At 34.7% G+C, this 26,590-nt stretch overlaps 1 protein-coding gene and 1 long non-coding RNA gene across 3 annotated transcripts in view; one reads left to right on the top strand and one right to left on the bottom strand.

Annotated features, from left to right (window-relative positions):
• The window catches only part of LOC105488240 (plexin domain containing 2), a 467,180-nt gene that overhangs the window by 352,334 nt on the left and 88,256 nt on the right, over window positions 1-26,590 (top strand). Inside the window, exons 9-10 of the mRNA XM_011752134.3 lie at window positions 8,456-8,551; window positions 8,790-8,871. Of these exons, the coding sequence (XP_011750436.1) occupies window positions 8,456-8,551; window positions 8,790-8,871 (178 nt within the window). The remainder of the gene's footprint in view (window positions 1-8,455; window positions 8,552-8,789; window positions 8,872-26,590) is intronic.
• LOC112427784 (uncharacterized) lies at window positions 893-25,964 on the bottom strand. 2 transcript variants are annotated; one of them, XR_011608221.1, is made up of 3 exons: window positions 25,878-25,964; window positions 10,576-10,792; window positions 893-1,040 (listed from the first exon to the last, which is right to left on the bottom strand). It is a non-coding gene; the product is annotated as an uncharacterized lncRNA (long non-coding RNA). The 2 variants fall into 2 exon arrangements; XR_003019521.2 differs by lacking the exon at window positions 25,878-25,964 and adding an exon at window positions 18,606-18,637.

The raw sequence follows: 26,590 nt of genomic DNA, 5'->3' as shown, positions 1-26,590 counted from the left end.
CAGGTCTAAGTACAGGACTGACTTTGGTTGTTCCTTTCAGAAATACGAATGTAAAAATATACTTATTATGATTAGAAGCATAGCACATTATAATTCTGAGTAATTTGTAAATTGACAGGAACCCCAAGGAGGAAAATTTAAATTACCTAGAAATCTGCTACAGAGAAATTGCAATAAATGTTTTCACGTATCTGTATCCAACTATTTATTTGTAATATACACATATATGAACATACACACACATTAAGAAAATTGGCATTATGCTGTAAATACTTCTGCCCCCTGTTTTCACCTTCATATATAAAACATATTTTACACTGTTAAATATCTGTCCAAAATGTCACTAATAGCTATAACAAATTTCTTTGTTTCATAATTTATGTAACCTGTCACTAAAGAGGTTGGTTACATAGTTTGCATCTCATATTATCAGTAAAATGGTGCTAAATATCCTTGTTTTTACATTTTTGCATGTATCTGATTCTGAAAAAGTGAATTTGTAGATGTTGAATGTTAATATTGTTTTGAATGTATTTTGACACATTGCTTCCATCAAGGTTGAACCAGTTTACTACCCATCGTTATGTTAGAAATATCCCATTTCCCAAAGTGCTTTCTAATATTCATTCTTAACTCTGCAAATTTGATAAGCACAAAATAGTATTTCATTGTTGCTCTAATTGTCTTTCAATTACCAGAAAGTTTTAACACTGTCATATATTCCTATGTCATTTGTAATTTCCACAAGTTCTTGGTAAATAGCTCTATTAAGTAATTCTTTCTCAGCCTCAGCTTATGTCCTTCCACATCCTTACACAACATGCAGAGGTCTTCCTGAATACACGCGCAATTCTCACTAGTGCCACTTGCACTAGTTTGTTTCTCTCTCCTCCAATGTAACACTTTGAATTTCAATCATAATCTCTGGGGTGCTGACTTACCCATTGGGCCTCACTGTTTCTCTACCTTCCGAGCTTAATGAGTCTAATCTTCCCAGCAAGAAACTAGAAAAATCCACTCATGCCATGTGGTTCTTTAATCTGGAAAAGATAAGGCCATGCCATTTAAGTGAAGAGAAAGTTACATTAACACACAAATGCAGGGCCTTGTACCAATCCGGAAAGCAGCTGACCTCACTTAAAATGCTTCTACTCCAAGTTACGACAGTGACTATGTCTGAATCCCTTAGAATATTCCTTTATTTTTCTCACTCACAGTATATTATTTGGTACTTTCTTAAGGTCAAGCCTCTTTGTATCAGTATCTGCTGTTTTAAACGTATTGACATTGTTTGTGCTACAATGCACCTTTGCTTTGCTGTTTATTATTCATAGCTCCATAAGAAACATTAAACATTTTCAGAAATAAAACTGACAACTAGTAGAGCAAATATATTTTAAAAATACTACAAAGAGGGTCATTGAATTCTTTGAGGAACAATTGTAGGTATACATTTTGCTGTATGTGGTCTTTTGATAAGCTTAGAGACCAGGCACCACTTTTTTTCTTTTTCTAGACGGAGTCTTAACTCTTTGGCCCAGGCTGGAGTGCAGTGGCTAGATCTTGGCTCACTGCAACCTCCGCCTCCTAGGTTCAAGCGCTTCTCCTGCCTCAGTCTCCCAAGTAGCTGGGATTACAGGTGCATCCACCACGCCCAGCTAATTTTTGTATTTTTAGTAGAGATAGGGTTTCACTATGTTGGCCAGGATGATCTTGAACTCCAGACCTCAAGTGATCCACCTGCTTCAGCCTCCCGTAGTGCTGGAATTACTGGTGTGAGCCACCATGCCTGACCCAGGCAGCAATTTTTTAATATTACTTTTAGACAGTGAATAAAATAACCTTAACAAACAAAAACACAGCTTTGCCCATGAAATATACAAACTATCTTAAGCTTTAATTAAAAATAATAATAATAGAGTAGACCAGTATGCTATTCAGAACTTCCTGTGCTAATGGAAATGCTGTGAACCTGAATCATATCACGAGATCTCACTAGTCACATGTGGCTACTACGAACTTGCAGTATGACTAGTGAGCCTCAGCAATTGAATTTTTAATTGAATTTAATTCATTAATTTTATGTTAAATAGCCATATATGCCTAGTGGCTATCATGTTGGATAGGGTAACCATAGACCATATCCACATATTTAAATAAAATATTAAACGCCAAGTATAATTGTTTTTATTTCTTCTTTGCTTAGGATAAAGGCCTTAGAATATTAGTTATGATTAAATAATAAATTTTCAAATATAAGTGTATTTATTAAATAACAACATTTCAAACATAATCATTATAACTGATTTTTCCCATGGAAAACAATTTGCAATTTTGATTCAGTGGTAGGACACATTCACTATAATTATGTAGCAGCCATAATGAAAATATGTGGTCAAAACTTATAAAAAATATAAATAATCTTGAAAAAACTTGAACTTTTTTATTTTATAATATTTTCTAAAACCCAGTTCAAGCCCTTTCAGAGGAATTGGGCCTCATTTGTTATTTTCAGAGTTGTAGTCTTCTCATTCACTTAAAAACAGATCAATCGACAGATCTCCAGTAAATTGTGTCATCTTACCTTTGCTCACCTCAAAATGGAAAACCCGTCAAAATTATTCATTTTTCAGAAGATAAAATTGCTTCTGTGTATAGCACAATTTCATTAGGTGCTTATATTCTCAAGTTTGCGCTAGCTCACCAGAGACTCAACAAAAACAGAAATAAATGGAAATCATGATGTTTTCTCATAAAATAACTACTCATGAAGCACTTCCAAGATAGAGAGCATTGCATAAAATGATTATTTTATTAGTTTAATGCATACATTTCTTTTTTTTTTTTTTTTGAGACGGAGTCTTGCTCTGTCACCCCGGCTGGAGTGCAGTGGCCGGATCTCAGCTCACTGCAAGCTCCGCCTCCCGGGTTTACGCCATTCTCCTGCCTCAGCCTCCGGAGTAGCTGGGACTACAGGCGCCCGCCACCGCGCCCGGCTAGTTTTTTTTTTTTGTATTTTTAGTAGAGACGGGGTTTCACCGTGTTAGCCAGGATGGTCTCGATCTCCTGACCTCGTGATCCGCCCGCCTCGGCCTCCCAAAGTGCTGGGATTACAGGCTTGAGCCACCGCGCCTGGCCTAATGCATACATTTCTAATGTAAGCTAGTTGACTGACCCTGACTTGATTTTTAAAGACAAGCAAAATTCTAAAAATTTTCTGGACATAGAAATCACTGATTAATCAATTTTTACATATATGAGAATTTTTCTAAAATTGTTATGAACAAGAAAGGCTTTCTTCAGGGACTTGTGGTTAAATTCTTTCTTTTATTTCATCTTCTTTATTTATTAACATATAATCCTATACAATACTCTTAGAGAAAGTAAATTTTTAACAATTTAGAACTGTGTCTAGCTGGGAGCAGTGACTTGTGCATGTAATCCCAGCATTTTGGTTGGCCAAGGTGGGAGGATCACTTGAGCCGGCCAGTTCCAGACCAGCCTGGAAGGAAGACATTGGAGACTGGGAAGGGTGAGAGCAGGGAGAGGGTTTGGGGATGAGAAATTAGTTATTGGGTACAATGTACACTATTTGGGTGACAGGAGCGCCAAAAGCACAGACTTCACTACTACACAATATATCCATGTAACAAAACTGCACTTCTACCCCTTACATTTATACAAATTTTAAAAAAGAAAGAAAGAAAAGCTTCAGAAGCTGCCTCTAAGGCCTTCATTTTGGGATATTGTTTTCTGAGCCTCAACACACCCAATTCAATTTAATGAAGTCACAGTCTCCTTTGTGAAAAGAAAAAGGAAAAAAAAAAAAAAAAAAGAGAGAGAGAGAGATGTAATGACTTGGCAAATACATATCATGCCTTCTTCCTGTAAGTCTCAGGAGCAGGGAGGCATGTGCCCCCTGCAAAAACACCAGGTTCAGGACAAGCGGCCCTCAGCAATGGAACCATGGTATTGTCACAGGCCCGCAGCCCACCTGCCACACTGGCCCACTGTGACACTGCATGGACCATTTACTGTCCCACTGCTGGTTCTGGTTCTCTTTTTGTTCCTTAATCATTTGTTTCTTTTACTGATGCATAATACTTTACATATGGGGACATGTGAGTGTTTATTACCTGCATAGACTATGTAATGATCGGGTCAGGGTATTTGAGGTATCCATCACCTTGAGTATTTATCAGTTAATGTCTTAGGAACATGTCAAGTCCAGAACAAAGTAATTCTCAAAGGAAGGCAGGAAATGCGGCTGGTTTAAGCCATTAGTAAAGTATACGTGAGAGAAAAAGAAATTTGAAGGTTGTTTTAGGCCATATTTTTTATTTCCTTTATGCTTACTCAAGTAACTTAGGAACTCTGGCCATTTAAGTTCTACTAGTGTCCTGAAACTTTGCCAGCAATGAGGGAATGTTGACAGGACAATCTAAAAGGCTTAAATTAGCATTTCATGCTCAACTAAGGTTTATGGTTTATTGAATGCCTAATGACATTATTATTTCAGAGAATTAGAACTACAGAGAGAAATTTTTAAAATGATTCTGGCAAATGCATTTTTTATTTGCAGCTACTTTATTTAACAACTCCAACTAGCTAATTCTGCTAATGCATTGCACTTTTCTGAGGGAAGCTTGTAGCCACTATAATAGTGTCAATTGTATCTCAAGAGTCTCTTTTTTCCTGAGTCTTCATGCTGGAAATGAATCTTGTGGTTATACGATACAGGCTATTTCCATTAAAGAGTATTCAATAAACGGTGTTTGTGCTGGACTGGATTTGAACCAGAAAAGAAATAAGATATAACCATATGGAGCCAGTCATTAAGCATTGGCAACACATAAATAGGGAAATGTTAGCAAATCATTCATTTGACAATTCAGGCAAAATATTGTAATACTTACACAATATAAGAGTAAGGCAAGTTAGGCGATTTCTCATATAGTCTCTGTGTGAATGTTAAGCTTTCAAGGCAGGAAAATGAACTAGATCATGGCTAATCATGCCTCAAGGTACTCATTAGTCTGTGTTCACTTCAGCTAGAGTGGATATTGATCAAAGAAGATTCTTGGTGTTTCCATATGATCACATTGTCCCTCCTGCTGGTATTGATCAGGGTTTCTAAAACATGCAATATTTGCACTTTGCTACACATCACCGTAAGATTTCGATCACATTTTCTCTATGTTAATTTACTCAAATTAATTTTTCTTAACTTTTAAAAGGCACTGATGGGTGAGTATTGATCTATTGAAGTTGAATCACCATCACTAAGACTGAACGTTTAATTCAACCTTATTTTGGCTTATTCTTGGAGAAGACCCATGAGTAAAATATATTTTTGGAATCATATGAAAGCTTCTAGCATTGGCAGGGGTAACCAGAATTCTAAGTACTTGTTTCTGACAGAAGTATCTCTGAAATACTACATAAATGAGCATTTGGAAGTCGTCGTTAATTGGCAGGTCATCGAACAAAAGTAATTCTCATTAATTTGGGTTTGGTTCAATTCATCTCCTCACAATATGTAGAGGTCTCTGAGCAGGTAATAGAACTAGCATAGCAAAAGAAGGTCACACTTTCTCTTTACTCCATATGCACGATCAATAACTCTCAGCAGCTTCTCAATCATTGTTAGTAGTTGAGAATTTCAAAGTGTAACATGAAATAAAAGGAATACTAGTATTTTAAGCACCAAGTAATATGACAGATTCTGTGCAAACTTTAGTGTGAAGACTCAAGAACCCCCATCCTAGTGATCTTATGGAAAGGCCACATTATTTATATATTTATAAGAACTTGATGCTTTAGCAAAATACATGAGAAAGCAATACATAGGAATGAATTCTATTTAGACACAGACAGAAGATGAGCCATCTTTTTATTTTAAAAGCTAAAAAGAAAAAAAAAGATGTGATTTATATACTTTGTGAAACCTTACTATGTACTGTGAAACCAGTATTTCCTGTTTTTTTTTTTTTGTGAAGTCTACTTTTTGAAGAATGTATATGCATCTTTCAGTTACACCAAAATTTCACTGGATTAGAGTTCTTAACAGTGTTTTTCAATCTGATACTCCTGAGATATTTTCAGCCAGTGACCCAGAGCCACATCGAGTCACAAAAGGGTTTGCTTCGACCCTTTCCCCACCCCTTCTGCAATACAATTTCATGGTGAATAATTAGAAGTGGATAAAAAGATATGAGTAGAGAAAAGGAGAGATACTTGTAGAAGTAAACATTTGACAGCCTCTGCAAATTCTCAGATGAGTAGGTATCTTCCTTTTCTGAACACTTCTACTAAAAGGTAACTCACTATCGTCTGGGCCACCACATTCCCTGCTCTATATTTTAGAGGAGGTCATCGTTGGGTCTAATGATTTCAATATAAATTTAACTTCCTCTAAGTGAAAAATGGAGAAGAATTACTAGAAGTTTGATTCCAGGATTGTAGTGTGATTTCAGTAGGTTTGGATCTATCGAGATAAGATTATTTAATGCAGCATATAACTTGTATGATCTGAGGTTGTTATATTAAAGTTAGACAAAAATTGTATCTAATATGTAATGAGCATTTACAATGCGAAAGGGACTGTCTAGCAATATTCCTATCTCATTTTAATCCTCAAAGCAATGCAGTAATATAGGTGCTATTATCCCTATTTCATAGATGAGGAAACTGAGGCACAGAAAAGCTAGCAAAGGAGCCCAAGGTAACACAGATTCCTCACAGCAAAACTGGGGTTTGAACCCAGACAGAATGTTCCAAAGCACATATTATTAACCACTATGACATTACTTCCCCAAATTGGATACTGTGATATTTTAAAAATAACTTATGGACAGGCTTAGTGGCTCACACCTGTAATCTGAACACTTTGGAAGACCAAAGTAGGAGGATTGTTTGAGCCCAGGAGTGGGCTCAGCCTGGGCAACATAGCAAGACCTTGTTTCTACCAAAAACAGTTTTAACAAATTAGCTAGGCATGGGGGTGCATGCCTGTAATCCCATCACTTTGGGAGGCCGAAGCAGGAGGATCACTTGAGTCCAGGAGTTGAAGACCAGCCTGGGCAACATAACCAGACGCCATTTTTACAAAAAATAAGAACAAAATTAAGTGGGTATGGTGGCAAATGCCTGTAGTCCCAGCTACTTGGGAGATTAAGGTGGGAGAATCGTTTGAGCCCAGGAGGTTCAGGTTGCATTGAGCCATGATTACACCACTGACTGGGCAACAGAGGGTGACCCTGTCTCAAAAATAAAAATAAAAACAGTTTATAGCCTTACTAATTACTGATAGATGTGCTGTTATTCCAGAAATGCATTCTTATCACTACAGGCATTTCAGGAGTGGAATAAAATGTTGACAACGTTATTTTTCCACTTACATTGACCAAACCCGGGCGAGCACATTAGTATAAGGCTTAAAAGGGGATTTTAAGTATATTTGAATGTTTTGTTCTGGTTTGATGTTAAAATATGTTTGCTTATATTTATTAGATTTTAAATGGTTAGAGTTCTTGTCAAAGTCTCCATCTGTCTTCTTCCTCAGGGACATTGATGGATTTGCTAATGATTTATAAACTACATTGTGCAATATAAATGCTAATTAACCTTCTTGAGATATGATACTGTGTATTTAATACGTAGCAATCCTCATTTTTAAAGTGATTTAAGTTCCTTTTTTCCCTCCAGCTTTATGGAGATATAATTGACAAATAAAAATCATATGTATTTAAGATATACAGGGTGATGATTTGATATATTTATACATGCTGAAATGTTCCCCACAATCAAGCTAATTAACACATTCATCACTCACATAGTTATTGTGTGTGTGTGTGTGTGTGTGTGTGTGTGTGTGTGTGTGGTGAGAAGACTTAAAAATCTATTTTTATTGAATTTCATGTACAATGCAATATTATTAACTATGATCACCATGAAATATAAGAATGATTTAACTTATGTTTTACTTTTATTGAAGAAGTTTATTCTAAACTTTTAAAGAAATCACATTGTTATTCTCCATTAACTTTATTTAGATTGTGAAACACTTTTACCCATTTCTCAATACTTCAGCTTTAGTATGGAAAAAATGGTATCATTTTACCTTCTTGATTTCATGAGTCAACATCTTTGAAAATATGTAAATCTATCCAAAAAATATTTAGTATAGTCTGAATGACAATGAGTTGAAGCCTTAATAAGCAAGTGAGAAATCTGAGACCCTAATCAACACTTCCGACTTCGTTGATAAAAAGACTGCTGGTTACTTGGCATATGATTTTTATGTATTTTATAATCAGTCTTCTCACAGGATGAGGCTTAATTTTAAAACCACATTGGACCATTTGTATATAATTCTATATCCATTATTAAAATGCTGTTGTTTGGTAAGCAGGGAAATGTTAAAAGTTGATTTTTTTCCCATTTTTTTTTCTAGATGTTCGAAGAAGAACAATTTATGAATACCACCGAGTAGAGCTACAAATGTCAAAAATTACCAACATTTCAGCTGTGGAGATGACCCCATTACCTAGTAAGTGAATATGTAAACCTAGGTGGAAAACAGGATTTGTAAACTTGATGGTCTGATCTGTTCAATGGTTATAATAATCGTATTAAATAATTACCATTGTAATTGTGTTTGGCATGCGTGGGCATTTTGATCCTGAGGATTGCGGGACAGTGATTTTTATTTTAGTTGAGTAATCTCTTTCCCCCCATGTTGCCTGTTAGTCTTTGTGAATCTGAATCCGTTCTTTCCTGTTTCCTAGCATGTCTCCAGTTTAACAGATGTGGCCCCTGTGTATCTTCTCAGATTGGCTTCAACTGCAGTTGGTGTAGTAAACTTCAAAGGTAAAAATATAATAATAAGAATAATAATAAAATTTAAAAAGATATTTTAAAAGATTAGAAATTTAAAAAAAACAACTTATGGACAGGCACAGTGGCTCACACCTGTAATCCCAGCACTTTGAGAGACCAAAGTAGGAGGATTGCTTGAGCCCAGGAGTTCAAGGTCAGCCTGGGCAACATAGTAAGACCCTGTTTCTACCAAAAAAGTTTTAACATATTAACTGGGCTTGGGGGGGTGCATGCCTGTAGTCTCAGCACTTTGGGAGGCCAAAGCAGGAGGATCACTTGAGCCTAGGAGTTGAAGATCAGCCTTGGCAATATAGCCAGACCCCATTTTTGCAAAAAAATTTTAAAATCCCATTGAATTTGAAGTGGATGTCAACGGTGTAGCATATGTATGCATTAGCACTATTGTATGTATAAAATATGTAGATATCATGATCAAAATGAAAACAAAACTCATAAGTGGGGATTTTACTATTTTCCTTTGAGAGCTCAAAATAACTAAGAGCCTTTATATTTAATAAGGTCATTATCTGACATGTATTTATAATTCTCTGTGGGACTTAAAATACAGGATGATTATAACACAGTTGACGAGCCTATAAACCTATAGAAGCATGTTATGAGATATATTTTCATAGCAAGGGTAGTTTATAATAATCACATTAACATTCTTAGTAAATTCCTATGTAGCATCTCAAAGGTTATTAGTCGAGATTGGAGATATAATCTAATACAAATATAGAACATGTGGTTTTGACGTCACATTGTAATTAGCTAACTCTGAAACTTAAGCTACATAATTTACTCGTGTCAGAGGTTTACTGATTTTGACAAGTGGCGAAGATGGTTTTCCAGTTACTAGAACTTTTCAGAGACTGAATAATCATTTGTTGGAAATACAGGATGAAGACTTGTAAATTTGTTTTGTTATTTACTCAACCATTTTGTGCATCAGTGATGTTCCGGGTACTGGGAACACAGCAGTAAACAATATTGACACGGTCCCTGTCCCCCGTGAAGTTTACAGTCCGCCTTTCTCGCCTTCAGAGTCTATAAAAATTGTTTCCCCAGGCAGAAAACTGAATATTCATGCTGTTAATCCGTGTATGTTATACCCGAGCTTTCGGTTGTATGAGCGACGTCTGTCTTACCATCTTCTTGCTATAGCATTTGCTGTAACGATAAAGACATGCTCCAGGAATACTTTAAAACTTATTGAAGAATGCAAAAATAAAATGCCAATATTTCGATCACAAGCTTTGGGAAACATTTTTAACTCACTAACTTTAGAGCAACTACTGCAGTATTATGGCTAGAACAATATTATTTATGATAACTTCTGTTTTGTTTTCAATTTAATGGGGCATTCTAGTAATTTCCTTTGTGAAATGAATTCCAAATAATAAAAAAGCAAGCAGGCAGTTTGCATGTTTAAAAGGAGATTTTTAAGTTAGTTATATATCTAAAGTAGGAGGAACTGCTATAAAAGCAAGGGTTTATGGTTATTTATATTGATATTTTACTAAGTTTTCCATAAAGATTATATGCATATCAGAAGTTATTCAAAATCTGTTTAGATACCGACATAAGGGAATCTAAAGAGATGGCATTTTAATATGTATATTTAAGGAAATCTGATCTCAGAATTGGAAAATGTCCAAAGGAATTATATAGGAGGCACTGGTTTGAGCTGCATACCTACTTCAGATCCATTTCAGTGATCACCTCGTCCAAGTCTGCGTGAGGTGCCTATCAGCTGTTTTTCTGCATCCTGGGCAAACCGCCATCATTAGCATTTTGTGTAAGGCCTGCTAATGCTTGTTCATTTGTCTGTCTTCTTTGCTAGGCTCTAAGTTTATTAAAGGCAGAGACCATATCCAATTTGTCCTTATATCTCCGGAGCCTAAGAACATACCTGGGACAGCAGGAAAAAAAAAAAAAAAGGATGAACAAATGAATAATGATTAGCTTCCAAACGAAGGAATCATACTAAAATTTGTCTAGCACAAACGTTTCCCAAGATGAGGGACTTTCAATGCTAAAACCAGGAAAGTCCAGGAAAAAAAACAAAGGCCATTTGACCACCCTAACCAGAAGACAATTAGGAGAATTTTTGACTTAAATCGTGTTATGGTAAATGGAGGTTTTGAAGGTTCATCTAGAAACCTGCTTACCACTGATCATTTCATCTTTTAATATAATTTTTGATGAAATATATGTTTAGACTTCCAAACAAGCAATTTTGACAATCAAAACATATCTGCGAGTTGGAATCTGCCTCTACTGTTAATACTTTCAGTTTATTGAGAGATGTCTCTGCCAGACATTAAGCCAAGGAATTTTCAAATATCACACAACATTTTCACAGCGGAGGAAACTGAAATTTTTAGGAGCTCAGCTACGTGTACAGGGTCTCATAGCTCTTAAGTGATAAGTTTGGAATCAAACCTCCATCTTTGTGATGCCCAGCTTTTGGTCTTGTTTTTTCAACACCTGTTCTGTGTCACACCTGCCAAGTTGCAGGTGCATCAAGCGAGATAATTTTCATTGCTTTCTGAAAACTTGTAGACATATTACTGAAAAATAAATCTGTCCTAATGGATGCCACAAGAAAGTATCATTGCTTTGAAACTGGCATAAGAAGAATGTAGAGGATAATCGAGAAAAGTCTAAGACTTTTGCATATTATTGAAAGCATAGTTTCTTTAAGATTACTGGGGAAAAGAGAGTTGGTGAGGCATATGAATGAGAAAGAAATTCATCAAAGAACACTACTCAAAAAAACTACAAGTTTTCTGAATGTTACTGTTTGGTGTTTTATTGAATACCGAACTTATTTAAAATCTTGGATTTATTTTTAATTCTTCAGCAACCCTGTTATATACATATCAAAACCTGTTTAATTAATCGGTTTAACTATGCCTCACTGCACTGTTGTTCAACTTAATTTCCCCACTGCATTTTATAAATTTCTCCTCAGACCTGTAAGCTTCAAAACTTTGCTTTGCTGCCCAGAGGCATTTCCCCAGACTTTACAGCTTTTACGAACAAATTCAACAAAACAAGAGAAGTCTTAACCTAAGCAGCACAAAAATTGCCCCTCTGACTTTTTTCTCCCATCGCCCTTACTTTCTTCTTTGTGCTTACTTATCCCTGAATGATAATCAGTTGGTGGTAATTACTGAACTCTCAAGTAGGGCTTGCTCTAAAAAGATAATTTTAATTGGTTTGTTGATTTCATTTAATTCCCATTTTTCAGGGAGCAAAAACTAAGGCAAAATGTTTGCAATGGCTTTCCCAAGCTCTAAGATAATTTGAGTTATAGAAACATAAAGAGATCCATGGTCTCAAGTGCTTACTTAAATTACTTGGTCCATTTCTTTGGACTAAGAGTGGTTTTGTTTCCTCATTGCAAACTGAGAATACCTAATCAATCACTTTTAACTGCACCTTATAGCTTCACTCATTCCACAAAATTTGTGAGTGCCTCTGTTCAAGTCACTCACCAAGATTGTGCGTTCAGTAGTGAAAAAAGACAGACAAAAATCACTTCCCAAGGAGAGCTTTCATTTTGGTATAGGGAGACAGAGTTCAAGCAAATAGATATACAGAAAATAGAGTTAATAGTGATGAGTGTTATGGTAAGAGAAACAGGAAAATGTAAGGGGATAATATAGCAAATTGGTAACAATAGCAGGAGTTTACTTTTTGATATCGCCTTTAAGTAACCTTGCTCTTTTAAAGACAGCATGGTTTGATTAGTTTTTAAATGAAAATACATTTTTTGCACTTACAGTATTCATTCATTTATTTACTTAACAATGTATAGAATGCATAACACATGTCAGGCATTCATCTAAACACTAAGGTAGTTAGAGCAATAATCAAGTATTAATCAAAACCGTAGCTCTCATGGAGCTTGGAGTTTAGCTTAGTAAGCCAGGAAATTAAGAATTAATAATTAGGCAGACAAAGTCAGATAGTGATGGGTTGTCTGCTGGATTTGAAAGAGCCAAATTGCTCTTGGCTGGGTGGCCAGGAAAGGCTTTTTGGAGGGGGTAATAAGTAAACAAAGATCTGAATGATGGGTAGGCAGCCACAGCAAGGTGAAAGCAAAGAGACTTGAAATGCCATTTGAATGGCCCATGCAGTGGCCCTATGGTGGGTCCAAGTTTGACCTGATGAGGAAAGGAAATAAACCTGGTGCATTGGGAGGATTCCAAGCTGGTTTTGGAGTGAGAGGCACATCAGATAAACTCAGAAAGCTACCCAAGTGCTGGGACACAGATGGCTCTGTAAGCTAGGGAGAGTTTTATCCTCAGAATCATGGAAAGCATTTAGACTGTATCACTTACGCAAAGGGACGTGATTTTACCATATTTAAAAATGGAACTTTGGCTGCTTCTTGGAGAACAGAGCTTTTGTTGATTTGTTTATTTGTTTGTTTGGGGAGTGGTCCAGAATGAAAAGGAAGAGGCTAGTAGTGAGCTTGTGCAATAGTGCACAGGAGGTAATAATAGTAACTTGGACGAGCGTGATGGTTCTGAGGATCAGGAGAGATCAATCGATGCAAGGTGTTTGGGAAGGAAACAGATTATGTGTGTGTGTTTGTGTGTGTGTGTCTTAATCAAGTTTATTGAAGTGTAATTTACATACAATAAAATATGCACATTTTAAATGTATGAGGCAGCTTTAAAAAGTATAAATTCCCGTGTAATCATCACCGCCTCAAAATACAGATTTCCTTCATGTTCCTTTACAGCAAATTCCTCCTCACCGCCACTACCTTATGTAGCAACCACTGATCTTATTCCTATCATCATACATTTATTCTGTCCAATCTACACCTATATATAAAGGGAATCACATGGTATTTACAATTCTGAATTTAGCTTTCTTTCACTCAACGTAACGTTTTTTCAGTTAATCTATACTATATTGTTCAAATATCAGAAATTTGATCCTTTCAATTGCTGAGTGAGTGAATACACAACAATTTATTTACTATTTGCCTGTAGATGAAGATTTGGGTTGTTTTTAGAGGCTGTTATGAGTGATGAATAAACCCACTATGAATATTTATGTACAACTATTTTTACAGACAGATGTTTCCATCTCTCTGGGTTGGGTGGTAAATATATAACTTTATAAGGAACTATCAAATTGGTTTTCTATATGGCTATTTTAGATTTCTTTTTAAAAAAATTTTACTTTAAGCTCTAAGATACATGCGCAGAATGTGCAGGTTTGTCGCATAGGTATACATGTGCCATGGTGGTTTGCTGCACCTATCAACCTGTCATCCAGGTTTTAAGCCCTGCATGCATTAGGTATTTGTCCTAATGCTCTCCCTCTCCTCGTCCCATACTCCCTGACAGGCCGTGATGTGTGATGTTTGCCTCCCTGTGTCTGTGTGATCTCATTGTTCAACTCCCCTTATGAGTGAGAACATGTGGTGTTTGGTTTTCTGAAACAGATTATTTACTAACAAATTAGAAGTGAAGTAGAAGGGAAGAAGAAGAATCAAGGATATTTCTTAGATTTTTGTTTCAGCAACTGGTGGATGTTGGCACTCTTTTGAGATGGGTAAGACAGCACAAGAAAAAAGACTAGGATGAAGAGAAATGAAGAGTTTGCTTTGGGACAAGATAAGTCTGAGATGCCTGTCAGACTTCAAGTGGAAATGTTGAGTAGATAGGGGATATGTAAGCCAGGAATTCCAAGAAAGACTAGAGGTTCAGATTGGAGAGTCATTATCATATAGATAGTGTTTAAATTTGTGGGACTGAATGAAATCAGCTATGGAGAGAGTATAAATTGAAAGCAGCTTAAGAGGTTTCAGAAACTAACTTTGTGGCATGGCATCATAAGGTATGATGCTAATTTTTCATTACATAGAATTGTTTTAAGTACATTTACATACATGTATGTTTGGATAGACATAGAAAACCTTTGAAAAGATATGTGAGAAACAATATTTGTCACTCGGGAAACGAACAGGGAGAGACAAGAGACTGTTACTGTTTATTACAGACTTTTTGTACAATTTGAATTTTTGCCACCTGAATTGGGAGACAGAAGGAGGAACCAGCAAAGGAGAAATAAGGAAATATTAGCTCTTTTAAGGAGTAGAAATGCACTCTTACTCATTTTAGCATCTTCCACAATACCCAACACAGTGTCTGGGCAAATACAGATCTTTTACACGTATGGTTGGACTGAATTATGCAGATAATTAAGGCCAAGAATTTCTACTTTCCTGAGAATTCTAATTGCCCATTTTGGCTATTACTATCCACTGGGTTTTGTCAGTGTTGACCAAATTGCTATAGAGAAACTAAGCTTGTATACGGCATGAGATGTCAGTAATCACAGTGAGGCATGTTGAACACTTAACCTCTTGGTGTTAGTCTTTTGGTGCCTCACTTTAAAACAAAATTTTCCACCTTATATTTTCTTAGATCCAGTCAAAGTTATAAGCTTGCTCCTGGTAAAAACATATAAATAAAAGTATTCCATGATTCCATCCATTAAAAGAATAAACAGAATAAGCCCCTCCTTATTAATGGTAAAGACATGTATTTATATAATAGTAGTATCACATCATTATTTGTGAAAAAATATGAGATGGTGGAAAAAAGATGTTTCCTAACAACTTTTCTACCTTTTTCAGCTTTGTTATTCTACTGCATCTCCCTGAGTGTACTCTGGAACTGCTGTTATTTTCCATTGAATGAACTTAATTCCTTTGCAGTAATGAAAAGAGAAACAAAAAGAATCACCTATATTTCATAAATTAATTGATTTAAAAGTAGGTGCCAGTGTTATACTTGTTTTATATATATAAAACAATATATGAAAATTATATGTAATATATAAATTATATATAAAATTATAGATGAACTACATATAGTTTTACATAATGAAATCTAAAAAAATCATGTATATTATATTTCAAAAATTTTGAAAATTTATCAAGTCAGAAATGTTGGCTAATTGGTTAATAATATGAAAAGGTATTATCAATTAAAATTAATTAAGGGTAAAATAATTCCTTCTTACTTAGCGGCAGCTAATTTTTGCAGATAACATGTACTCATATCTTATGTTCATTTAGCTTAAGAAATTAAACTAAGTTTGGAGACAGACAGAGAGAGACAGAAAACAAATTTAAGTAGTAGTTGAACCTATCTAACCTTTCCCGAATCACTAGTCTTTTTCTTCTGAATGAAAGTAACAGAGAGACATGAATATGCCTTTCTCCTTTGGTTTTGTCTCTATGTGCCCCTTTAAGTGGGAATATTTGCAGCAGTAAGTGTGACTTTAGTGCTTAAAAAAAGCTGTGGGTATGTCCTCTGCAGGGATATGGATGAAGCTGGAAGCAATAATTCTCAGCAAACTAACCCAGGAACAGAAAACCAAACACTGCATGTTCTCACTCATAAGTGGGAGTTGAACAATGAGAACACATGGACACAGGGAGGGGAACATCACACACTGGGGCCTGTCGGGGGGTGGGAGGCAAGGGGTGGGAGAGCATTAGGACAAATACCTAATGCATGCGGGGCTTAAAACCTAGATGGTGGGTTGATAGGTACAGCAAACTACCACGGCACATGTATACCTATGTAACAAACCTGCACATTCTGTACATGTATCCCAGAACTTAAAGAAAGAAATAAAACAACAACAACAACAAAAAAAAAAGGAAAACAAAAAAAAACCTTGGGTATTTTCCGTACTGTGAGGTTTTAAAAGTAAGCCAACAACTTTATGTAGGGTCAACCCAAGGCCTCACAGTCCATTCTGACATTCCCGGAAAAACTGGGTGTATTAAGAGACAATGTGTCAGGCTCCTGAGGAATGTCATACCAAGGGAATTCCAAGCATATTTTGACTCTATCTGAGTTCTGCCTACTTATTCACCACAGTGCCTAGCCCTCCAACAAGGGGCAGCTTCCATGCCCATCCTTCGGGGGCATATAAAGCATTCTTTTGGACTAATTTAGCTATAAGAATTTTAAGATTGAAAGGAGAGAATCAGGACACCACAATTGTTGAATGACAAGCCAGATATTCTTGGAATAAATGGCCAAGAGTAAAAATTGTAAATTAAAATAAATCAGTAGTTAGAGTCAGTATAATTGTTCCTGTTCAAAGGTACCGTGCGTATCCTAGAGACAAAGCATTGCTTATAACCCTTTTGCCATTATGATCTAAGTTCATATTTGAAGCTACTTTTAGACTATACATTTACATGATGGTTTCATATAAGGAAATTAACTCGCTTTAGTGATTAGTTGTGAAATTCATACCTGATAATCAAATAGAAAGCTATGTAGGAAATCTAAGAGCCCTGTTCCAAAATTAGTTACAACTTTAGGCTTCTTTTCATGGATTGGGATAGGATAAAGTTTTGCTTGCCAAAGCACCTAATTTCAGATAGACATTTAGAACTCACCAAGCATTAAGAGTTTTACAAACTTTTGTTGATCCAGGTTCCAATATGCTGACTTCCTTGTAAGTTGATGCCACTTCTTTTTGCATATCAGAATTACTGATTAGCAATATTCTGATAGTTAAAATGTTATAATTTTCACCATATAAGTTGAATGCCAGGTTTAAAATTAAAAATATGAATCTATTTATAATTTGGACAAAATCCATTTTTGTCTTGCTAAAAAAAGTCCTTGCTGAAATATCAGATTCAACAAATTTATTTAATTGAAAAATATTAATTGGAATACTTTATTGTCACACTACCTGGTCATCATAGGCAGAAGGAGAGAGAATTGCTGTCATTTCTAATGGAAGGCATCAAAGAAAAATTAAACTTTAATTGTTTGCAGTTAGCAGCAGTGCATAAATTGCTCATAAGTCTGAAACTGATGACCACACTAGAGTAGGTCTGGACTAGATGAGATTATTTCTCTATAGTGTATTCTTTTTCTCTTTAACTTTTATTTTAGGTTAAGAAGTACACATGCAGGCTTGTTATATAGGTAAACTCATGTCATGGGGGTTTGATATACAGATTATTTTGTCATCCAGGTACTAAGCCTACTAACCAATAGTTATTTTTAATGATCCTCTCCATCCTCCTACCCTCTGCCCTCTGGTAGGCCCCAGTGTGTGTTGTTCCCCTCTTTGTGTTCACGTGTTCTCGTATTTAGCTCCCATTTATTAATGAAAACATGCAGTATTTGGTTTTCAGGTCCTCAGTTACTTTGCTAAGGATAATAGCCTCCAGCTTCATCCATGCTCCTGCAAAGCACATGATCTTGTTTCTTTTTTATGGCTGCATAGTATTCCTTCGTGTATATGTGCCACATTTTCTTTATCTAGTCTATCATTGATGGGCATTTAGGTTGGTTTCATGTCTTTGCTATTGTGAATAGTACTGCAATGAATATATGTGTGCATGTATCTTTATTATAGAAGGAGTTATATTCCTTTGGGTATATACCCAGTAATGGGATTGCAGGGTCAAATGGTGTATTCTATAGTAAGTGTTTTTGGGCTTTCTGTGTCAGGAGGTACTCAGCTGCCAGGTACCTTAGGGTCAGGCGCATTCAAGAATTTAGGAAGCATTCCTGAGTTATTCAAAAGATTCAAAAAAATCCCAAGAATACTACTGGAAAGGAAGCCATGTTTTATGACCTTAGGTGAATTACGTGGAAATGTCTGGTTGGATACCTAATGGCACAGCCAGCAATAAACAATCTCACCTTGACTGCTTACTCCAGATCCTGGAATGGAAAATACATCTGTCATCTGGATGTATCAGATTCTGATATTCCTTAAAGCTGAATGGACCCAATTTCAGTAGTTCTCAAAGTTTCTTTTTTGTAGGTCGTTTTGCTTTTATTATCTTTAATTGACACATAATAATTATACACATTTATGGGATACAGTGTGATATTTTAATACAGGTATACAATGTGTAATGATCAAATCAATATAATTAACATATCAATCACCTTAAACATTTATTATGTCTTGGTGTTAGGAACCTATAAAATCTGCTTTTCCAGCTATTTGAAAATATACAAGAAATTGCTAATTATACTTATTAACATAACTGCAATTCCTAGCACATCATTTACTTCAAAACTCTTTGCAGGCCTTCTTAATGGGTGAGGCTGCATCTCTGACTCAGAAATGGATAGAAAATAAATGCTTTAGCATTTAGAAAACATCATCAAAATCTTAAGTAGGATGTTCCTATGAAGAAATATAAAATAGTCATCTTTTCACTTTTCTGGGGGATAGCTTTTAACAAAAGTGGAAAAATCAGAAATGATCCTGATGACATTTTCATAATTTTCTTACATAAATATTGAAAGAGCTGGGTTGCGTATGAGCATGTATTTTAAATGTCTTTCTATATTTTAACATTACATTCCCCACAAAACAAATAACTAAACTGTGAACTACTTTGAAAAATGTTCTCATTTACCATCGTATCAGCCTTTTCAGTAGAGAACTGTTAATCTAAGGTTCTTCTTATATTCAATACTCAAACATATATTTAGTAGAGAAGTACATAACAGATGCTGTTTGTCCATTGAAAACAAAAGGATATTCGACTGGTTGCCCCACAATTCATATGAGTGTAAATAAATGTGAATGTTATTGAATATATACTAAATATATGTTATTAAATATACACTAAAATAGTTAAAAGTTAATTGCCCAAAAATAGAACACTAGAACTTATTCCTTCTATCTGGCTGTACTTTGTATTCATTAACAAACTTTTCAGTATCTCCCCCTTTCCCCAACCTTTCTTACTCTGGTAGCCATTGTTCTAGTCTCTACTCCTATGAGATCAACATTTTTAGCTTCCACGTGTATGAGAACATGCAGTACTCATCTTTCTCTGCCTGGCTTATTTCACAGCATGATATTAATATTAATAGAGTTAAGAATTGTCACAGGATTTTGTCAAGATGCAGATTGCTCTATAACTCACTAAAGATTCATTTTCAATAGGTCCAAAGTGGGTCCCAGGGATTCGATTTTTAAATAAGCCTTTTTGGGGAATGCTGAGGTAGTCTAGGACTAGGGCTGATCTTGTATGTCTGAGCTAAGTGGCCTGGAAGCTGTAATGATTTTGCCTAAGTTGTATGGAAGCACTTATTCATTCTTAATTTGGAAATGAGAAATATTATAGAAAAAAATTTGTAGATATATTATTATCAAAACATGTTAAGAGCTATTGAAATTGAGCCTAACAAAAGAAAGCAAGAAGCTTTTGAATAAGTGTAGTATATATAATAAGTAAATCAGAAGATTTCAGAATGTTGTGAACTAGTTACAAAGATTGGAACTTTCTTTAGTTCTGAGTTTATATTAAATTATTGCTATCCAAGTGGTAATCAGTGTTTTAAAGAAATTTAAGGAGGTTCTAAAAATACCATACAACTAAGATGGTTGTTTTTAGCTTACAATGCTATAAGAGATAAATTGAACTTTGAATTTATTTTAGTTCAAGACCCTTTATAATCAGTTATTTTTTGCAAATTTTAATAAAGAATCTTAGCTTTTCTATTAAATAGCTTGTCCTGAAATATAGTATAAACAAGATTGTCTTTTAAGAATGCAAAGTAAAAGTTTATTTTTACCTCCTTTTAAGCCTTCCAAACCTAAGTTTAACAAAAGTGTACTAATTACTTTTGTATGGATTAATTATAACAATACAGTGAGGTATGGTGTTATTTTATCCATAACATAAAAGCATTTTGAAATATATATTTTGATGTGAAGAATACTTTTGAAAAAATACATAAGATACTAATAACAGGGTTTCCCTTTGGAGAAACTGTCATGAATTGGAAACTAGCATAAAGAAAAATTCATACTACCATTTCATCATAATCAGATCTTTGAAAGATTTGAACTTTTACCACACACACATATTATCTATAATAAAACCATCGATAAACAAAGGAACACACTTTTTAAAGGAAAGGAAAGCTATATATATATATAAAATATATACGTTTATTAGGATATATATATGTTTATTAGGACAATTTGGGCACTCAGAAAAATTCAAAACTTTTCAGAAGCAGAAAATTATCAATGCTGAATCAATATGCTGTATAACTTTCCTCTGGAAAGATAATACTTGACTTACTATATGTTGAATATAAAATGCATGTACTTCTTGTCTTTTTTCAAAATATGAATAGTATTGAACTCTGTATATTTATAGCTACCTATATTATCTGTCTACCTATTAATAATCTATTTTGCATTTTGGTCTCTGTCTTCTTTTGGCCACTGAGTCATCTACCAGTCTTTAATGAGGGACGTGGATAAAGAATAGAAACCAGTTTTCTTTTTTCCCAAACTCTAAAGCAATAGGTGCTTAAGCCAAGCCTCCTAATAACTAAGTCCCACCTGAAAAATCAAGACATTCTTTTAAGTTGTCTTTGATTCCCATCAGCAAATGCAGTGTTTGCTTCCCATCTGAGCACCATTTGGCAAACTGGAGATAAAGTCTGCAGAATTATTTAGCATCGCATATGTTTACAATTGCTTTTTCAAGATGATCCAAATGATTTTAAAGTTTTGTTCATGTGTTAACCAACTGTGGTGGCTGCACTTTATATTGTTGTAATGTAGAAAGGCTAGACTTCAACAAATTCCATCTAACAAACATATATGGACTATCTAAAAATGGAGCATTTTAGTGAAAATTATATATTTCATTCCTTTAGCTTGCTTGGATTAATAAAATGAGTTCTCCTGGAAATAAATAAAAGTTAATTGTCCAAAAATGAAATTGGATTTGTTCACTTTAAAACCAGTAGGTGCTAAATTGGTATGGGAAAAACATATGAGCCTTAGAGGACAAGGAAATGAAAATTTAGAAACAAAAGGCAAAGCTCACAATTGGCATCTGTTAAAAATTTAGTATTGAATGTAAAAGGAACATTACATTAACAGTTTTCTACCGTAAAGTCTGATATGAGGGTAAATGCAAACATTTTTTGAAAGTAGTTTATAGTTTAGTTATTTGTTTTGTGGAGAATCTAATGTTAAACTATAGAAAGACATTTAAAATACACATTAATACTCAAGCCAGCTCTTTTAATATTTACATAAGAAAATTATTAAAGTGTTATCAGGATCGTTTTTGATGTTTCACTTCCATTAAAAGCTATCCCCCAGAAAAATGAAAATATGACTATTTTATATTTCTTAATAGGAACATCCTAATTAAGATTTTGATTGTGTTTTCTAAATCCAAAGAGTTTATTTTCTGTCCAGTTCTGAGCCAGAGATGCAGTCTTATCCATTAAGAAAACCTGCAAAGAGTTTTGAAGGAAATTATGTGCCAGGAATTCTGTCTTTCATGGAAAAGTACAGGAAATCCAGATAGATCATTCTATATTATTCTAAGCCAATGTGATCAAGTTAGTATACATTATTAAACAAAACACAGATAAAGGTAATTTAGCATAAAAATAAGATTTATCGGTTGAACAAAGGTCAACATTCAAAATTTTCCTTTTCTGGGATATTATGGATAGCAATTGGCATATTCTGGATTAATGAGACTAATTTTTTTCTCTTTCCTAGAAAGCCACTTTTACTTTTACCCTCAGTTCTTGAATTTTTTCTTCAATGACACTTCACAGTCAAGGAAGTACTACTCTTATTCTCTCCATGAATCACAACCTTGGCTGCAACAATTTCTAATGATAGGTTTTCTTAAAAATACACAGATTTTATATTTCTAAAATAATGTCTTCTGACCACCAGAGAAGACCTCTGTATTGACCCATGCCCTCATCAGAATTATTCTATCCTTTCCCTGCACCCCACTAACACATAGGTTTCTTTTATCACTGCCCAGATTTCCTGCTGCTTTTGCTGATTTTAAATCACAGGGGCTTTGTAATAAAGGACAGGAGGGTTGTTTTAAGGGTAGGCCTGACTTATACCTAGAGATGCTTAAAATGTTTATAATAGCTACCTTTTATTTTGTATTTAGTATGTGCCACACATTCCATGAAAGGCTTTACTGTCACTAAAGTCTATTAATTCTTTGATCTAATTCAAACCTTACAACTGGATAAGAGTTAAGAGTTAGGATCCTTGTTTTGTAAATTAAGTAAATGAGAATTAGGAAGGTGGTAAAGCTTACCCAAGGTTATCAAACTAAGAATTGCTGGAGGCAGAACTTAAAATAAATTTTTTGTAGACGGCATGGATTGGAGAAGAGATGAAAAAGCAAATGCTAAGGTTGAAATTTTTGCTGCATGTAGCCTTACCAAGTATGTGCGTAGACCGGCTAATCAATCCTAGGTAGTTGTGTCCATCAGGAAAGGGGAAGAAGCCCTTCCTGGCCTACTCTAAAGGTTTTACTAGCTTATTTATACTAACCTCCATTCAAAAATTATTCCAATGGCTTGTTATAAAAGATACGTGTAAAATTGCCTTTGAAAATAATGGAGGTTATTGCAAAATACATAATTGACGAGGTAGGGTCCTCATAAAAATATTAAAACCACAGACTGGACAAAGTAATAAAAACAGCACACAGAGAATTATAAAAAAATAATTTCTGAATAATTAATTAAAATGGCAGGTAGCAAAAATGGCGTTTGAAGAATTTGTTATTTTGCGTGGGAAAATTATTTCTATATCACTTTTACTGCAACATTTTCTACTCATAGTTCAGAAAGTGGAGCACATATTTATATATCTACAGCACCCACATAGAGCCAGACACATGACCTATGAAAAGAGAGAATAATCTTTGATATTACATTTTAGAAAAAATGGGCTGAAAATACTTCAGACATTTAGGATTTTAGTATGCAAATATAAACCTAAATTATCTAAAATAAAAAAGTAGACAAGAATGCATTTATAATAGGAGATAAGTATACAAGAAAACTTGACTAAAAAGACTGTCTGAAATTGAACACAGCATCTATAAAGAGACCAATGTTGTCTGTGAATCATGAGAATCAGATTAATCCCCTCTACGCCACATGCCTTAGGTTTATTGTCCCAATGTCCCATTTAGTCAGTGAGTGCTTCCTTCTCTTACAAACATATAATGGTTTGTCCCATAAATTATATGGCCCCCTCCTTAGCACTATTCTGATACTCCTGGACATCCTCCAGTCGTCCCTGCTCTTGTCTAAGTTTTTACTTCGTTTGGTACGTTCAGAACCTAAGACAGAGCTAGAATTTCTATGTTAGTGCAATTATTCTCCATAATGGAATTCTTGTGATACACACCATATGGCCTGTAAGCCCAGAATATTCACTGTATCTGGCCTATTACAGGACAAGTTTGCCAGATAAATGGAGGATACATAACAAATGTATTGGTTAATGGGAAAAAAGTCAAACATGTAATCACAATAATCTAGTTTGAAAAAAATATTGACTATCTGGTTTTAAGGGGTTTAATGGTGTAAACAGTGATAGCGTGCTATATAAACACTTTTAATAAGAGTATTACTTAAAGGAAACAGCAGACAGCCAGTGAAGGACCAAGTCAGACTGATACAATAATGTTTGCAAATGAATAATGGAGACGATTTTGAAGGTGTTGTGTTGATGGGTGTTATAAATGGAAGGAGAGAGAACATGAAAATTCAACACTATATATGCATTTTACATATGCTTACATAGCTTTTGCTATAAATGTTTTTCTGTCTGGATAAAAGGGGTGTGCTCTGAGATTCTAAGTCACTTTCATTAAAAGCAAATTTTAAGAAAAAACTACAAGTCTAAGACTGCTTCTGTTAACATGAGATGACATTAAGTGTATTTTATGAAGCAGAAAATTGCTTCACACCCAAATTCTTAAAATTCGGTGGTTTTTTTATGGTGCTGTCTTTATAATAAGATATAGAACATTGGTACACAGGAGCTGCATAACACTCCAATGGAATTAGCATTTAGTAATTTGATATTTTATATGCCTGACAAATCTGATGTAGAAAAACCAAAGAAACATGGAAGAACACTGTTTTATGATCAGAACCATGCTTTAAAGTGGAATTAATTTACTAATTCTTTGTTGGCAATCTACTTAAGGACCTGAGCCTGGTGCAATTTTAGAAACTGACCCAGGCAAGCTCACAAATTTATAATAAAGAGGATATAACAAGAATTTTAAAAGAAAACAAAGCTTTATTTATATTAAAGGCACTACTAAAATAGATATATGTTAATCATTGTTATTAACTTAGACTTTGAGAAGCAAATTGAACTCAGCTGTGTGTGTGTGTGTGTGTGTGTGTGTGTAGTTAAAATTCTCAAGCATGAAGTTTTAAAAATATTAAGGGTATTATCTTGGTAACCTTGTAGCAAACTCTATAAGCCTTAATTTCTACTGAAATCAATTTACTTCGACTGGGAATAATCAACCTTAAGGGTGCAGATGACAAAGTTGAATTTACCATGAACTCTAAATATGAAGGGAAAAACATAATTTTTTTGATCAAAATAAATTAATGAAATTGAACAATGGCTATTATTCAAATTTGAATGATTACTAGAAATTAATGTGGATTACCACATATTTATTAAAAGATATTCTAACAATCTGGTGCTTAGAAATGTTATCTCACAAATATGATATCTTTTGAAAGATGTAGAAGTCAATTTCATTAAAGAAATATCTTTTAAGAGACAATGTTCTGCTGATTTTTGTAAGCTTTGCTCAATTACCGTTATCTGGCATTATACTCCCTTGCATTGCATCTTCTATGGAAAAAGGTGCTTCTCTTTTTGTAGTCACCTATCAATATTACATTATCATATTTTAAGTGAGCACACAGTGCTTATCTGAGAGATTTTATAACATTATAAAAGATAATCATAACAAGCCTGGATGAATTAATGGGGTGAATCAAACAAATGATTTCATAAAATGGTTCTCAAATTGTTATTTTCCTTAAGCAGGAGAAACATTTTTGAAAAATAAAACTCCAAATATAAAACAGATAAGATGAGATCACCTTGGGTACAGTCTGTGGTCTGGGCTTCACAGCCAAGTCTATCTCTCCTCCACTGAAAGGGCTACCGCAGCCCCTGAGAGACTCTGCAAAACTGAAACTTGGACTCTGGACAGAGCTCGAAGATCAGTGATTCATGCATGTTTTCCTGGTTAAAAAATGCTAACCTTCCTAATCCACCCAGCCATTCTTTCTGCAGATCATTTCCAAGGACCCAAATCAACTGTGATTAGAAATACTTTGCCTCTAAGCAATGAGCTGGTGGAGGGAGTGCAAATCAAAGCCATTTATTTCTCTGGAGCAGTGTATTGGTTGCCTTCTTTAAGAGATGGGGGCAATGATAATGGGCCTCTCTATTCATTTATAGTTCTTTTCTAAATATGTATGGTTCAAAAACAGAATAAAGTTTGTGCTAGTTCTCTGAGAAACGAGAAATACTGTCTTTATCCATCTCTCTGTAATTCCCAACACTCCAAATTAAATTCTGGAGCTTATTTGTAGTTAACTAATAAATTTGGAAAAAAGATATTTCTTTGATGAGGCAATTGGCTCATCTAAAACAATTTCTAGTTCTGCTCCACAGTCCAACTTTGCTATCTTGGCAGAACAGAGGTGAGTTGATTCATTCATGGTTGATGTTCCTGAGGAAGGTAGACAACCCTAAAACACCAGAAGCCATTAAAATGAACAGCATTGAAAAAAATGTATTGGTGCCA

The sequence above is a fragment of the Macaca nemestrina genome, chromosome 9 (genome assembly GCF_043159975.1).
Source record: "Macaca nemestrina isolate mMacNem1 chromosome 9, mMacNem.hap1, whole genome shotgun sequence".
Taxonomy (NCBI): domain Eukaryota; kingdom Metazoa; phylum Chordata; class Mammalia; order Primates; family Cercopithecidae; genus Macaca; species Macaca nemestrina.
This window is presented reverse-complemented; position numbering and strand designations above follow the sequence as displayed.